The sequence below is a fragment of the Akebia trifoliata genome, chromosome 12, assembly GCF_017979445.1.
Source record: "Akebia trifoliata isolate Shusen 1 chromosome 12, ASM1797944v1, whole genome shotgun sequence".
Lineage (NCBI taxonomy): Eukaryota > Viridiplantae > Streptophyta > Magnoliopsida > Ranunculales > Lardizabalaceae > Akebia > Akebia trifoliata.
The window spans coordinates 34,748,860-34,764,740 of record NC_141386.1 but is presented as its reverse complement, the minus strand read 5'-3'; the positions used below and the strand labels follow the sequence as shown (position 1 = coordinate 34,764,740).

At 35.3% G+C, this 15,881-nt stretch overlaps 1 protein-coding gene and 1 long non-coding RNA gene across 2 annotated transcripts; one reads left to right on the top strand and one right to left on the bottom strand.

Annotated features, from left to right (window-relative positions):
- Nucleotides 1–2,185: 2,185 nt before the first annotated feature.
- On the bottom strand, nucleotides 2,186–3,119 carry LOC147389838 (uncharacterized). Its single transcript, XR_015170888.1, has 2 exons — nucleotides 2,705–3,119; nucleotides 2,186–2,386 (listed from the first exon to the last, which is right to left on the bottom strand). It is a non-coding gene; the product is annotated as an uncharacterized LOC147389838 (long non-coding RNA).
- Nucleotides 3,120–4,346: 1,227 nt separating this feature from the next.
- On the top strand, nucleotides 4,347–14,846 carry LOC147389837 (ferric reduction oxidase 2-like). The gene is made up of 8 exons (XM_086419106.1): nucleotides 4,347–4,623; nucleotides 5,476–5,578; nucleotides 5,694–5,891; nucleotides 6,622–6,856; nucleotides 13,009–13,336; nucleotides 13,431–13,674; nucleotides 13,759–14,465; nucleotides 14,546–14,846. The coding sequence occupies exons 1-8, from the start codon at nucleotides 4,419–4,421 to the stop codon at nucleotides 14,683–14,685; spliced, it is 2,160 nt and encodes a 719-aa protein (XP_086275232.1). The 5' UTR covers nucleotides 4,347–4,418; the 3' UTR covers nucleotides 14,686–14,846.
- The last annotated feature ends 1,035 nt before the right edge of the window (nucleotides 14,847–15,881 follow it).

Below are 15,881 nucleotides of genomic sequence, written 5' to 3'. Positions count from 1 at the left end.
ATACAGTTACAATACAACCATTCACTCATCCACAAAAGTTTCACCATTTGAGGCAGTATATGGGATACCTCCACCGACTTTGCTTTCATATGTGCCAGGAACTACTCGAGTTCAAGCTGTTGATGCCTGTCTTCGTGCTAGGGAAGACATTTTGCGAGATTTGCGTCGTCATCTGATTGCTGCCCGTGACAGAATGAAGACACAAGCAGATAAGCATAGGCGTGAGGTTGTTTTTGACGTCGGGGACTACGTGTTCCTTAAGCTCCAGCCATATCGTCAGAAATCCGTGGCATTTCGTAGCTCTCTTAAATTAGCCCCACGCTTCTTCGGGCCATTTAAAATTCTCGCTCGCGTTGGAGCTGTCGCCTACAAGCTAGAACTGCCTAGTGGTTCCCAAATCCATGATGTAATCCATGTAAGTCTTTTAAAAAAGCAATTAGGGCCAAGAACTTCGGTTGTTTCGAATCTTCCCCGAGTTACTGAAGACTTGTCCATTATTCCCCAACCTGAAACAATTCTGGACAGCCGCATCATCAAGAAAGGCACCTATCGTCCGAAAACTGAAGTTCTTGTGAAATGGGCTGGCACAACTCGGGAAGATGCAACGTGGGAAAATCTTTGGCGCTTCTCGAAGACGTACCCTGATTTTATCCTTGAGGACAAGGATATTTTTAGTGGGAGGGATTGATACGTATACATGTATACATTGTGGCTTGCCAAGTCATATGCCTTGCCAGATCATACTGTCCAGGTCATATGAAAACCAAGTCCAATCCATTAGTTGATTATTTAGTGGAGGTAGTGGAGGTAGTTATGCTTGAGGGTTCATGTCAAGTAGTGTGAATTAATTAGTGGAGGTAGTTATGCTTGAGAGTTCATGTCTTCGGTACTTGACTCCATTTTCTTAGCATTGTGGTTCCTGAATTCTAGTGATTAGTTGTTTTTTGCTTTTCCAGTTGTAGGCCTATAAATGGCCAAGTTCTCATTCAATAAAGGTATGGATTATTATACCAAATATCTCCTCTGATTCTCTCTCTTTTCTCATTCTTATATCTGTAATTCTCTTTTGTATTTATTAGTGTAATTATATTGTTTTTACTTTTTGAATAAGTATGAATAAATTGTTAATGTATCCAACTAATTGAAACATGGGTGATTGTATGTGTACCTATATAAATGTACTAATATGCTTAGAATACATTAAAATAAGATGATATATATAACTAACTAATCATAATTCATTTATACTAATGGATGAATGTTTTATGCAATTTTTATTAGTAAATACTATGTGTAATTTACAAATTCTTCTTAAAAGCAATTATAAGTTTTTTTCAAAAAAAATTTTATTTCTGTCGAAATTTACTATTCATCAAAATATTGCCTTTTTATACCTAAAAATGATAATTTCGACTAAAATTCACTGAAATATATACAAAAAGAAATTGTTGATTAAATTTCGTGTCAGAACTTGTGAAAATAGAAATATTTCGGTATATTTCGTGGAAATATGTCAAAATTTAATACCATGGTTCTAACCCATACCACGTCAGTGGGCATGTCAGAGAGAGTATCAGAAAACCAAACCTCATTTTATATTTGTGGTAGTAAAAAATTTACATAATGGTAGTAAGGCCAGTTATATTTTATAGAGTCAAGTGTTGGGTAATTGAGAAGTTCATTTTAATAAATTAAACATAACATAGATGAAGATGTTGAGAAGTAGGACTAGAAAAAGGCTAGGAAAGATGAACAAATTAAGAAAAATGTATAAGTAACTCTAATAGCAATAAACTAAGAGCAAGTCAATTGTTAAGTGTTGGATATGTTCAACGGAGATTGATTACAATCCTACCAAGAAAAATTGTTAGAGAATAAGATGCATTGTATGAAGGTGCATGAGATACACTGTATCATTGTCAGTGTATCTTAATGCAAATGGAAGGTTGTGATGGAAGATGATATATTTAGAATATATCACTTAGGACATTATAGAATATTTATATTAGACTAGTTTCTATATATCTTGGTTGATGTATTATTCATCCACGAATACTAATAAAATCATTTTATATATGGTATCAGAGCCTAAATTTTATTGAGAGCACGATCTTGCTGCATCATTTTTTGGCGATGGCGCTACCATCATTTTTGTGCCATCGTTGGATCTTACTTCCTTTTGGAGTTGATCACAATAAGTTCAAATCTGGATCTATTTGAAACATTGAAAATGAACACTACACATCTGGATCTGATTTAGTTGAAGAAATATATGAACCAACTCTTAAAAACAAAACAAAAAAACTTGATGCCCGGCAAGCGGTGGTGTCACCGCCTGTTGGAAGAGGATTGAACTTGGAACTTGTGCTCTTGATCGATCAAGCCTCTGATACCATAAAAAAATAATTAAGATCGATTTAATATCTTTAGCTTGACTTGTTACAAGATCTCTTATAGGATTTAGATAGAATCTTCTCATATCCAGAATCATATCTAAAGAGAATCCTAATCTTCTGAAAATAGTAGAATCTTTTCATATTCATAATCATATCTAAAGAGATCTAATCTTACTCTTCTTAAAATGATATGATGTATCACAATACATCTTATTATAATATATCATATCTTAATATTCTAAGAAAACAAAATTATTGAAGTTAAAAGGTCTTGAAATAACGAGAAGAAGACCCAAAAGAATTAAGACCTCTCTCATAATACGAAAGTCGGCTTTGGTTGGAGTGGCTTTCTTCTTGTGGTTGCTGGACTCTGAGAAATCATCGATCAAGTAGGATTTTTTGTTTTGTTTTGAGGGGGCGTGGGGTTGGGAAGTGGATCACCAAATCAAGCTGATTCGACCACTCTTCTTCGCAGTTGGCAAAGATACTCTTTAGGAAAGTAGAGGCTTAGTAACTGACATGAGTGGTTAGCAATCAATGGTCTGTGGGTCTCAAAGATTGTGCCACTTGGGGAGATGGTTAAAGATTCTGACTTTCTAAGTGCAAAGTGGAAACTATAAACCTCAATAGACAGAGAGAGGCACACTTAGACTTGATACAGAGACACTCACACACGACTCTTGTTAGTATGTAAACACAGAGACATTGCATCAGGCTTACGCAAATACATGGATGAAAATAGGAACAAACACGCTCATCGAATCACACATGGGCAAATAAACTGATGAAAATAGTATACTTGACACGGGTACCCATCAAATAGACACACGCCCACACACGCACAACTACACACAGACACACGACACATGCACGCGTACACACTGATCCCACTCATCTACAATTTACCAATGAATGGATCAAATCATCCAACTTCGGAATGTTTAGGTTAATTAAAAAGTTCTCCCATAATTCCTTCAAGTTAAAAAATTGGGAAAAAATAGTCTGGATTCTGTACTGCAGGGAGTTGGATATCTGCCTAAGTCCATGTTGTTTTTAAGGGTAAATTACCACTTCATGCCCTAAATATGACAAATTTTCAATTATGACTTTGTTTATTTTAATTCCCAAAACATGAAGAGCAAGATCACAAGTATTTCAAAGTAACGATCATGTTAATATAAGATAGCGAGATTGTAAAAGAAAAAAAAAAAACCACATGTGCCTACTAACTAAATTGGTAAAATCTTTGAGTGATGATACTAGAGAACTGGGTTCAAATCTCACTAGCACCGAGTTACTGAACTCATTAAAAAACAAGTTTACTGATAAAAGAAAAGATAGTGAGATCCTTGATTTTTATTTGAAAGGTGATGATCTTGCTAAAAAGATTGGCATTTTTCAAATAAATATCAACAATCTCACTATCTTATATCAACGAGATCGTCAATTTGAAATACCTATGATCTCCTTCTTCAAATTGAGAATTAAAATGAATAGTGAGCTAGTTAGAATCGGAATTTTGTCAAAAGTTGATCACATTTTTTAATTTTTTTCTACTTTTAATTCTTAGATTTGTAAAATTTTAAATCAATGGTGCGGATTCCACCTATGGACCAATTTATAAATACCCAATCAGCAGGAGAGAGTGACCGAACCAACTCTTGATTCAGTGGGGCCGAAATAGAAGAGTTAGTTAACGTTTCGTGCATCATCAATGCTTGTCTTGCATGACTCTTGCTTCGAAGTTTGAATAGGTGCCATCCATCGTCCTGACCCCAATAGCGTTGACTCCAACATAAACGCTAACTTAACTACACACATGCGTGTAAACACGTAATCTGGCGTGTGCAGGGAATTTAAATGTACACTGTAGGTGGACGTGAACCATGCTCATTTCCTTACATAATCTTTCCTCACATTCCTTTACTATAAATAGAAGTATTAAACATCCCAAATCTCAATCAAGATTGCCTTTCAAAACATTCCCCTTGTTAAGAGAGAGAGAGAGACTGTTAAGGGATTATGGATTCAATGGTGATGAAAAAAACTCATTCTTCAGCTTCTCATGAAGGGAAGAAGATGATGATAGTAGGGATAAAGCTTCTGCTCTTTGTAGTGTCTGTTGGGTCTCTCATGATATGGATCATGATGCCTACTAACACTTATAAGCAGATATGGCAACCCAATATCCGTGCCAAGGTCAATTCGACATACTTTGGAACACAAGGTTCGATTTTCTTCTCTTCCCTTCATCTTTTTTTTTTTTTTTTCGAATAATCAGAAGCACCGATGGTTATAAAAATGAATAGATTTGCACTATGGGTTCGGTTGAAGCACTTCTGATCTTCGCAATTGATCATTTGAAGTTGTGTTGTTTGGTTTGGAAAATAGCTTCTTTTGGATGCTTTTGTAATTATATTAAAGGTTTGATTTTTTTTTTTTTTTTTTTTTTGGGGCCATTAAGTTAATATCTTAGAAACATTTTGGATGCTATTTTTTTCATTAATCAAGAAAAGGACATTATCATCTGAAAAAGGAGTAACTGAAGTTTAGAGGGGGCGTCTAGAATCCAATGCATTGTTTGGTGCTGATTATTTACCTGATTTTCATAATCAGAAATAATAAAAAACATAGACATAAAAGGCATCATTTCTTTGCAAAAACACTTGATTTTTTCTCTAAAATTCAATTTTCTTCAATATATAAGATTAATATTTTAACTCTCATTTCAAACCTCAAGATGTGCAATTGGGTAATTTTTGTCCATAGGAGTTTTCTAAAACAATGTTTACCAAACAAAAATTTTGGGTTCTGGAAATCCGTTTCTAACTACCATTTAGTTTCTCACAAATATTGGAAATTAGAATATGATCTAGATATATAGCTCTCGTTCTCATCACCATTTTCAGCTTTCGCTTTTGGTAGGAAGTGCTTCTAAGGTCTACACTAAATTGAACCCAAAAGAAATTTTGAGTACCAAAAGTGCTTCCCAAACATGTTCTCGTATCCGTCTTAAGGATCTTGTTTAAGGGTTTCTAATGCGCTTTATTAAACTTTTAATGATATTTTGGTGTTATAGGGGCAACAATGTTGGTGTATACTTTCCCCATCCTTTTCATGGCTGCTTTGGGCTGTATCTATCTTCATTTGGCAAAGAAATGTGAAGATAACTATATTGGAGGGTATGTTTGTATGATTAAGAACCACATAATTAATTAATTAATTAATTACATGCTAGTTTTTTTTGTTTTCCACTAATTTTCTACTAATTGAATGTTCTTACGTGATTATTCCTAGGACCAATGATGAAAACAAACATCTCTCCTCGTTGAAGCGGCCGATCCTCGTAAAAGGTCCCCTAGGGGTCGTTTCTGGGATAGAGCTAGCCTTCTTCTCCATGTTTATTGCACTCTTAGTGTGGTCTTTCTCAACCTACTTACTTGTTAGCTTCTCAAAGATCACTCCTCAGTCGGCCGAGATAGATGGGGAGCAAGTGTATGGATCTTCTTTTATGATGCCCCATTTATTTCATTTGGAAATGCTCATTAGCATCTTCTACAATCATGGTTCTTTCATAAATCCTTAAAAAAATCGTAGTTAATATAAAAAATAAGAGTTTTTTTTTTTTTTTTTTGATAAGTATAAAAAATAAGAGTTTTGTCATCATTATTCAATGGATTTTTTGCAAATATTTCTTGAGAATTTACTATATTTATAAAAATAACATTAAAAATGACAACAAAACCAATACAATTAATTAAATTATTAAATTATACTAAAAAAAGCTAATATGACGAAATTCTGATTCCAGTTAACTGTTCATTTTAATTTCCAAAACATGAAAAAGCGAGATCTCAACTTTTTCGAAGTGAGGATCTTGCAGTTATAAAGTAATGAGATTGCTAATATTTTTTTTTCAAAGTGACGATCTAGCCAAAAAGTATATATATATATATATATATATATATATATATATAATGATTTCGCTGCTTTATAGCTGTGATATCGCCACTTGAAAAACCTACATAATTGCTCTTCACATCTAGGGAATTAAAATTAATAGTGAGCCAGAATGGGAATTTCGTCAAAAGTTTGAATATGTTTTGAAAATTTTATCATTTATAAAAGAAACATTATTGTGGAGGATGGTAATATCCTACGGAAGTCTTGAACGTTAGCATATCCTTATTTAATTTAATTAAGAAGTGGGGTTGATTTTTGACAGATGGGAAGCTAAGTTGGAGAGTGCAGGTCTAAGACTAGGCCTTGTTGGGAACATATGCCTTGCATTTCTCTTCTTTCCAGTGATTCGAGGATCGTCCCTGTTGCCGCTCGTGGGGCTTACATCTGAATCCAGCATCAAGTATCATATTTGGCTTGGACACATCGTTATGACCCTTTTCACAGCACACGGCCTATGTTACATCATTTATTGGGCAGCAACCCATCATATTTCAGAGGTAAAACTTATGGTTTAATCATGGGATATGCTAATGCCCAAGACAAGCATTCCCTGTTAAAAACCTCTAAAATCACTTTTTTTTTTTAATGCCCTTAAATTAAATACCATCATATTGACAAAAGCAAGGAATTTAATCATATTTTAATTTTATTTTTTTAGATTTTATAATATTTGCAAAACAATAATTGGATAATAAATTTAAAATCTTAATTTTTTTGCTACAAATATATAAGATAAAATTATATGAATATTCTTTTTGTTTAAAAAAAAAAAGCCTAATAGTTTTAAAAGTTCTTGCCGTCCATGCCACCACACTTGGTGCACCATAGAACCTTTCCCAAAAGTTGGAACCACATCTACTACGACAGTCCCATATCTTCTTTCCTTAGGAATCTAATAATCCATCATCTGATGGGACCCACCAAAGTGATCCTCTGAACTAAAGGTCAACCCAGTTTGGTCCTGATCATCTTATCTCTTATGTGTACTGAAAATTGACAGGACAAGAAAAAAAAAAAAAAAAAAGTTGGATCTTGTGATAATGGTTGAAAGTCAAAACTAACTTTGGTTGCGGTCATGAAAGATTCTTGATGGGACCAATTTAAAATAGTGGAATGGAAACCTAACAATCAGTAGGTCTCACCCAAGCAAGAATATACTTTTTGGGGGTATTAGATAATCTCAATCATCATTCCTTTTGTTTTATGGTTTTGCTATCTTGCAAGTTTGTAACAATAGAAGTTTTCAATAGACCCTAGTGTTAAACATGAATATTTGGATCTCTCTTGGTATCCTTTAGTGCTTGTAACTACCACTAAAACAATATATAAAATATTTCAATATTATTGACCTCCCACTAGCATCAATGAGGAAAAGTGTTGCAAAATAGAAGGTTCCTTTGTTAACTTTTAAACCAACCTTCCAATATATATTTTATATAAGAGTTGTGGTGATGTGACTCCCCCCTTTGGCATACTCAATCGACTTCCCTTACATGGGGTGTGTGAAAATCATAGATTTTCTTTCATTAGGATACACAACTGCACAGATTTATGAGGATGTGTGGTTGTGTATCCCAAGGCATAAAGTCTATGGTTCTGGCACACCTTACAATAGAGAGTCGATTGAATATGTCACGTGGGGGAGTCATATGATAACCACTCTTTGTATTATCTTTTAGACCTTAAAAAATATTATTTGTGAAATTAAACTTTTAAAAAAATTTCTACTCTGTCTCTCTCTCTCTCTCTCCAACTTGAAATAGCCTTTTTCTGGTGGATAAAGTGCGGATCGAACGGCACCTAATCATATTTTCTCTTTGTGAAAAGCTTTTCAAATTGGAAGATACAGATGGATATGGATTGCCTTTTACACGTGACAACATGTGTAGGTAGGGCTGTCGATGGGCTTGGATCATGAACTGCTCAATGCAATTCGAGCCTCAAAATCCTAATTACGGCCCATCCTTTCTAATGGCTGGGTCCATGCCTGACCTGGCCCATTGGACCTCTATATATGGGTCAAGCTCAATTTCAAGCAAAATTACATATTTAGTTTAAAATATTATATGTTTCTCCTATGATGAGACAACTATTCGTTACAACTTTTTTTTCCATTGCTAGCTCAGATGTCATTCATTTTACAAGATACAATGGCATCTGACAGCGTTGAAGAACATATTATAAAAAATGGATAGCATCCGGGTGGTGGTGCTATAAAGAAAGTTGTAACAAATAGTTGTCCCCTAATCCTCACCTTATATATAGGCATTAGGCAGACAATCTCAGGGGGACAACGTTGGGAGATAAAATTTGTCCGATATGACTTTAAAATTTCGAATTGGGTTGATTTTTTGTGAAGATAATCTATATGGTGAGGAGATCTTCCTCTCACAAAAAATCCCAATCTGAAACTTCCAACCCCATCAAAATTGATTTACAAATTAACGATAAAATCAACGGTCAACAATTCTTCAACTTTGTAAACAACTTTTCATGAGCTTAGAAGTTGCAGATCTCTTCATAGAGATCACCCTTACAAAAACTTAGCCCAATCCGAAACTTTTAAGTCATAGAAGACAAATTTTGTTTCCCAACATTTTGTCCCCCTAAGATTGTCTATAAAAAGCTCCCCATATATATATATAGGGTGACGTTCCTACGACCCTTATTACGACTCACATTGCGACACCGTTTTTGTCTTATATGGGCAAAAAGGTTTGGAATGGGCTGATTTTTTGTGAGGATGATCTCTGTGATGAGGGGATCATCCTTGCAAAAAATGATCCCATTCCAAAACTTCTTACCCCATCAAAATTAATTTACAAAAATTGGACGGTCTAAAATTTTTCAACTTGTAAACATGGGGCTAGAAGTTTCATAATGAGCTGATTTTTGGCAAGGATGATCTCCTCACCACAGAGATCATCCTCACAAAAAATCAGCCCATTCCAAACATTTTTGCCCATATAAGATAAAACACGGTGTCGCAATGTGAGTCATAATAAGGGTCGTAGGAACCCAACCCATATATATATATAATATATATATATATATATATATGGGTCCCGTTCAATGGCTAACTTTTTGGCAAACATTTTTCAAAACATGAGTTAGAAGTTTTGGAATGGGCTGATTTTTGGTGAGAATGATCTCTACGGTGAGGAGATCATCCTCACCAAAAATCAGCCCATTCCAAAACTTCTAACTCATGTTTTAAAAAATGTTTTGCCAAAAAGTTAGCCATTGAAAGCTACCCTATATATATATATATATATATATATATATATATACATCAGGTTCAGGGGACATATGAGAAAACATATGTAAAAACAATGTAACATTTATAAATTTTCAAAATATGGGTTAGAAATTTCGGATTGAGCTGAATTTTTATGAGGATGATATCTAAGATGGGAAGATCATCCGAAAAAAAAATCATTCAAATCTGAAACTTCTAACCCCATTAAAAGTGATTTAGAATGTGGACCGTCGATTTTTTACCAATTTTTATCAATAATTTGTAAATCACTTTTGATGGATTTAGAAGTTTCTGATTGAGCTGATTTTTTGTGAGGATGATCTTCTCATCATAGTGACCATCCTTGCAAAAAATCAGCTTAATCCAAAACCTTTAACCCATATTTTGAAAAACCATTGTTTTTTCATATGTTTTTACATATGACCCTTGAACCACCACCCCATATATATATATATATATAGAGGGAGCGGTTCAACAGCCCCTTATGATGCCCCATATGGTACCATGCAGTTTTTGTAAATCACTTTTGATGGGGTTACAAGTTTTGGAATAGGCTGATTTTTTGTGAAGATGATCTCTACGGTAAAGAGATCATCCTCACAAAAAATCAGCTCATTTTGAAACTTCTAACCCTAATTTACAAGTTGAAGAATCGTGGACCGTCAATTTTTGTAATTCACTTTTGACGGGGTTAGAAGTCTTAGAATGAGCTGATTTTTTGTGAGGATGATCTTCTCATCATAGAGATCATCCTCACAAAAAATCAGCTCATTCCAAAGCCTGTTACCCATGTTTTGAAAAATGCATGGCACCATATGGGGCACCACAATGGGGCTGCTGAACCGCTCCCATATATATATATATATGTGGGAAATGTTCAGCAACAAACATTTTGGCAAACATTTTTCAAAATATAGGTTAGAGGTTTTGGAATGGGCTGATTTTTGGTGAGGATGATCTCTACGATTAGAAGATCATCTTCACCAAAAATCAGCCCATTCCAAAAAATTTAGTCCCATGTTTACAAGTTGAAAAATCGTAGACCGTCCATTTTTTGTAAAACATTTTTTATGGGGTTAGAAGTTTTGGAATTAGCTGATTTTTGGTGAGGATGATCTCCTCACCAAAATTAGCATACTCCAAAACTTCTAACCCATGTAGGACAAAACACGTTTGTTAAAGTGTAGGGTAAAGCTTAAGGTGGGGAACGGGACCCTATATATATATATATATATATTATATATATATATATATATTATATATATATATATATATTTATATATAGGGTCCCGTTCAATGGCTAACTTTTTGGCAAAACATTTTTCAAAACATAAGTTAGAAGTTTTGGAATGGGCTGATTTTTGGTGAGGATGATCTCTATGGTGAGGAGATCATCATCACCAAAAATCAGCCCATTCTAAAACTTCTAACCCCATCTAAAATAGTTCACAAAAAATTGACGGTCCACGATTTTTCAACTTGTAAACATGGGTTAGAAGTTTTGGAATGGGCTGATTTTTGGTGAGGATGATCTCCTCACCGTAGAGATCATCCTCACCAAAAATCAGCCCATTCCAAAACTTCTAACTCATGTTTTGAAAAATGTTTTGCCAAAAAGTTAGTCATTGAACGCTACCCATATATATATATATATATATATATATAGGGTAGCGTTCAAGGGCAAACTTTTTAGCAAACTTTTTGGCAAAACATTTTTCAAAACATAGGTTAGAGGTTTTGGAATGGGCTGATTTTTGGTGAGGATGATCTCTACGGTGATTAGATCATCCTCACCAAAAATCAGCCCATTCCAAAACTTCTAACCCATGTTTACCAGCTGAAAAATCGTGGACCGTCCATTTTTTGTAAACTGTTTTTGATGGGGTTAGAAGTTTTGGAATGGGCTGATTTTTGGTGATGATGATCTCCTCACCGTAGAGATCATCCTCACCAAAAATCAGCCCATTCCAAAACCTCTAACTCATGTTTTGAAAAATGTTTTGCCAAAAAGTTTGCTAAAAAGTTGGCCATTGAACGCCCCCCATATATATATATATAGATATATATATATATGGGGGGCGCCAACTTTTTAGCAAACTTTTTGGCAAAACATTTTTCAAAACATAGGTTAGAGGTTTTAGAATGGGCTGATTTTTGGTGAGGATGATCTCTATGGTGAGGAGATCATCCTCACCAAAAATCAGCCCATTCCAAAACTTCTAACCCATGTTTACAAGCTGAAAAATTGTGGACCGTCCATTTTTTGTAAACTGTTTTTGATGGGGTTAGAAGTTTTGGTATGGGCTGATTTTTGGTGATGATGATCTCCTCACCGTAGAGATCATCCTCACCAAAAATCAGCCCATTCCAAAACCTCTAACCTATGTTTTGAAAAATGTTTTGCCAAAAAGTTTGCTAAAAAGTTGGCCCTTGAACGCCCCCCTATATATATATATATATATATATATATATATATATATATCGGGACAGTTCGGCAGCCCTAAAGTTTGCCAAGTTTGGTGCCAAACATTTTTCAAAATATGGGTTAGAAGCTTTGGAATGAGCTGAGTTTTTGTGAGGATAATCTCTATGATGAGGAGATCATCCTCACCAAAAATCAGCCAATTCCAAAACTTCTAACCCCATCAAAAGTGATTTACAAAAATTGGACAGTCCACGATTCTTCAACTTGTAAACTAAGCTTAGAAGTTTCAAAATAAGCTGCTGATTTTTTGTGAGGATGATCTTTTCACCGTAGAGATCATCCTCACAAAAAATCAGCCTATTCCGAAACTTCTAACCCCATCAAAAGTGATTTACAAAAAATGTTTGGCACCAAACTTGGCAAACTTTAGGGCTGCCAAACCACTCCCTATATGTATATATATATAGAATTAGGATCCGTATACACATAAAGCTACTCATAAAACTACAACGTGTTTTGTCTTATATAGGTAAAAATGTATATAGCTCTCAAGTTTGGTAGTCCTTAATGTCTAAACTGGCCTAAGTAACACTACCAAATCTATTGTGTTCTTCCAAAAATAGATTTAGCGATGTACACATGGTTTTAAAACTTGGGTAATATAGCAGGGCCATAGCTCCATACTCCATCGAATTCAATTGGCTGAAGTTAAAATGAGTATAATTTTTATAATAAAGTATATTTCTTCAAATTCAACTTTACAATATTAACCCAATTTTTTGGGTTTTAACATGAGCTTTACATTGTTGGATACCAGCATTGCTTGGTGTTATTTGAAATACAAGCAACAACACATTTTCTTGAATAAAAGATATTAAATTAATATTTTCCTCAAATTTGCTAAGATTTTCATACACAAGTCATGTGGGATGAAAATTAATTTGTATGTGTTTGTTGCAATGCAGATGCTAAAATGGGATAAAACTGGGGTATCAAATGTGGCTGGAGAGTTGGCTTTGCTCGCTGGATTAGCCATGTGGGCGACAAGCTTCCCTCGAATTAGACGGAACATGTTCGAGCTCTTCTTCTACACTCATAACCTTTACTCCCTATTCCTCTTTTTCTTTGTGTTACATGTTGGTATCTCCTATGCCTGCATTATGCTTCCAGGCCTCTATCTTTTCCTCATAGACCGATATCTACGATTCTTGCAATCAAGGCAACATGTCCGTCTGCTTTCGTCCCGTCTTTTACCTTGTGAAACTGTCGAGTTGAACTTCTCCAAGACCCCAGGTGATCAATCTTCAACAAGACAATAACATTAGAAATTATATAAATTTTCTACATCATAAAGCTAATAGCACAATGAAATACTTTCTTAATTCAGGGTTAAGCTATGCTTCCGCGAGTATCGTGTTCATCAATGTGCCCAGCATTTCCAAGTTGCAATGGCACCCTTTCACTATGACCTCCAACAGTAATTTGGAGCCTGAGAAGCTAAGCATTGTCATCAAGAAGGAAGGAAGTTGGTCCCAAAAGCTTTACCAAATACTTTCATCACCCTCATCGATTGACCATCTTGATGTCTCCGTTGAAGGACCATATGGAGCTTCTTCAACTTATTTCCTAAGGTTTGTTTTCTAAAAGAAAACAAATTCCATACTTTCGATTAACATGTTTATATAATTGATTGACACCAATAAACATGGGTGCAGGCATGACATGATTGTGATGGTAAGCGGAGGTAGCGGCATTACTCCTTTAATCTCAATCATTCGAGAGCTAATATTTAGGAGTACCACATTGAACTGCAAGACTCCGCGTGTCATATTGATTTGTGCCTTCAAGAACTCAGCAGATCTCACAATGCTAGACCTCATCCTCCCTGTCTCGGGCACACCGTCAAACATTTCCCGTCTTCAAATACAAATTGAAGCCTTTGTTACTAGAGAGAAACTACCCACCATGGACAACAAGAATATCCTTCGAACTATCTGGTTCAAGCCCAAGGCATCTGATGTTCCCATATCTGCGATCCTTGGCCCTAATAGGTGGCTTTGGCTTGGCGCAATAATCTCCTCTTCGTTCATTATCTTTCTCATCCTCTTGGGCATTCTTAATCGTTATTATATATACCCGATTGATCACAACACCAACAAGATTTACTCTTACTCCGCAAGATCTCTTCTAAACATGTTACTTATATGTGTATGCATAGTCATTACGTCTACTGTAGTAGTTCTTAAGAATAAGAAACAAAATGCAATGGAAGCGAAGCAAATTCAAAACACGGATGCCCCAACACCAATGACGTCACCAGGTTCATGGTTCTACAATCCCGACCGAGAGTTGGAAAGCCTCCCCAGCCAAACCCTTGTCCAAGCAACCAAGGTGCACTTCGGTACAAGGCCTGATCTAAAGAGTAAGTTTTGGTGAAATTTGTCGTTTTAATTGAGGCATATATCAAGTAAGATTTCTAACAAAACTAGTTTGTCCTTGCAGAGATGCTATTCGAATGTGAAGGATCAAGTGTTGGAGTTATGGTTTCTGGCCCGGGGAAAATGCGACATGAGGTTGCAACTATATGCTCATCTGGTTTGGCAGATAACCTACATTTTGAGTCAATCAGCTTTAGTTGGTGATGTATGCATCTCGACCGTAATAAGAGAGAGGCTATGTTTCGATGTTTTGGTGAATGGGTATGCACAACTAAGTGGATTGAAAATAGAGATTAAACTATATATCTGTAGTAGTGTGTGACAATGAAATGTAAATTAATTTGTGAGACTGTTTCTTATTTGAATTTTTAGCGTTTTTCAACTCTTAATCACATGAGCACATGCACTGAACTTTGATCTATGGCGTTTACATCAAATCAAAGCTATATATAATCAATCAAAAATTGAAACATCAACAACATAACTCTTTGATGAATATAAGTTTTTTTATTGAACCCGATCAAACAAATCTGGAACCTACACTGAGTAAGACGACTTTGCCACTGACGTAGAACAGGTGATTGATGATTTCCCGGACGCCTTGGGCTTGGAGCATAACAAATCAGGCCGAAAGAGCAAATCACATTGCCTCTCCAGACCTTAGTTTCTGATGAGCGTAGCTGTAAGATTGATTGGTTCATGATGGGATTTTATTGGCCTACATGACCACCCCCCCCCCCTGGCGGTCTTTTTATTAGTAATTGAAGCACTGTTTTTCTTTTTTAATTAGTTGGGATCAATGCATAATCAGCATGATTGGTGATTTTTAATCACAGGATTTGAACATTTTTCATCAGTATTAAGAACACTGATTAGCTCAAGGTGAAAGGTTCAAGAAAGCAACTCAATTTTTTCTTTTTGGAGGAAGCTTTGCCTGTTTTAGCCCAGAGATTCCATACAAGAGCTCGCCCACACTCAAATACTTGTTGAAGAAGCTACGTATAGAGCTTCCTTGTTTAAGAGGCTTTCTAAAAACTGTTTCTCAATCTCATTACCATGTGATCCACTTTTGGGTGAATATTTTCCCGAATTCACAATCTGTTTGGACATGAAAACACAAAGGAATCGATTGGCAAGATAACTTCATAGTTGCGTGAAGCCAACAAAGAGACCATTTTGGGGAATTCTGTTGTGGAAGAACACCTTTTGAATATCAATCTTAATAACCTTTTAGCTGAAATCAATATTTATCATTCCGTGCTAGAACATGTTCCATTGCCAAGCATGGATCACCTAAAAAACAATTGCTACCTATTAATCCATTCATCACAGCAAATAGCCAGACATTAGGCAAGAAAATATTCCAGACTACTCAGTGAAGAATATAAATAAAACAGAGA

What these genes read in the sequence shown, in the direction of transcription:
- LOC147389837 (XM_086419106.1), top strand. Translation starts at nt 4,419, where the DNA reads ATGGATTCAATGGTGATGAAAAAAACTCATTCTTCAGCTTCTCATGAA. An exon ending in GACATACTTTGGAACACAAG is followed by an intron (nt 4,624 to 5,475) that starts GTTCGATTTTCT and finishes TTGGTGTTATAG; the next exon opens with GGGCAACAATGTTGGTGTAT. An exon ending in GAAGATAACTATATTGGAGG is followed by an intron (nt 5,579 to 5,693) that starts GTATGTTTGTAT and finishes GATTATTCCTAG; the next exon opens with GACCAATGATGAAAACAAAC.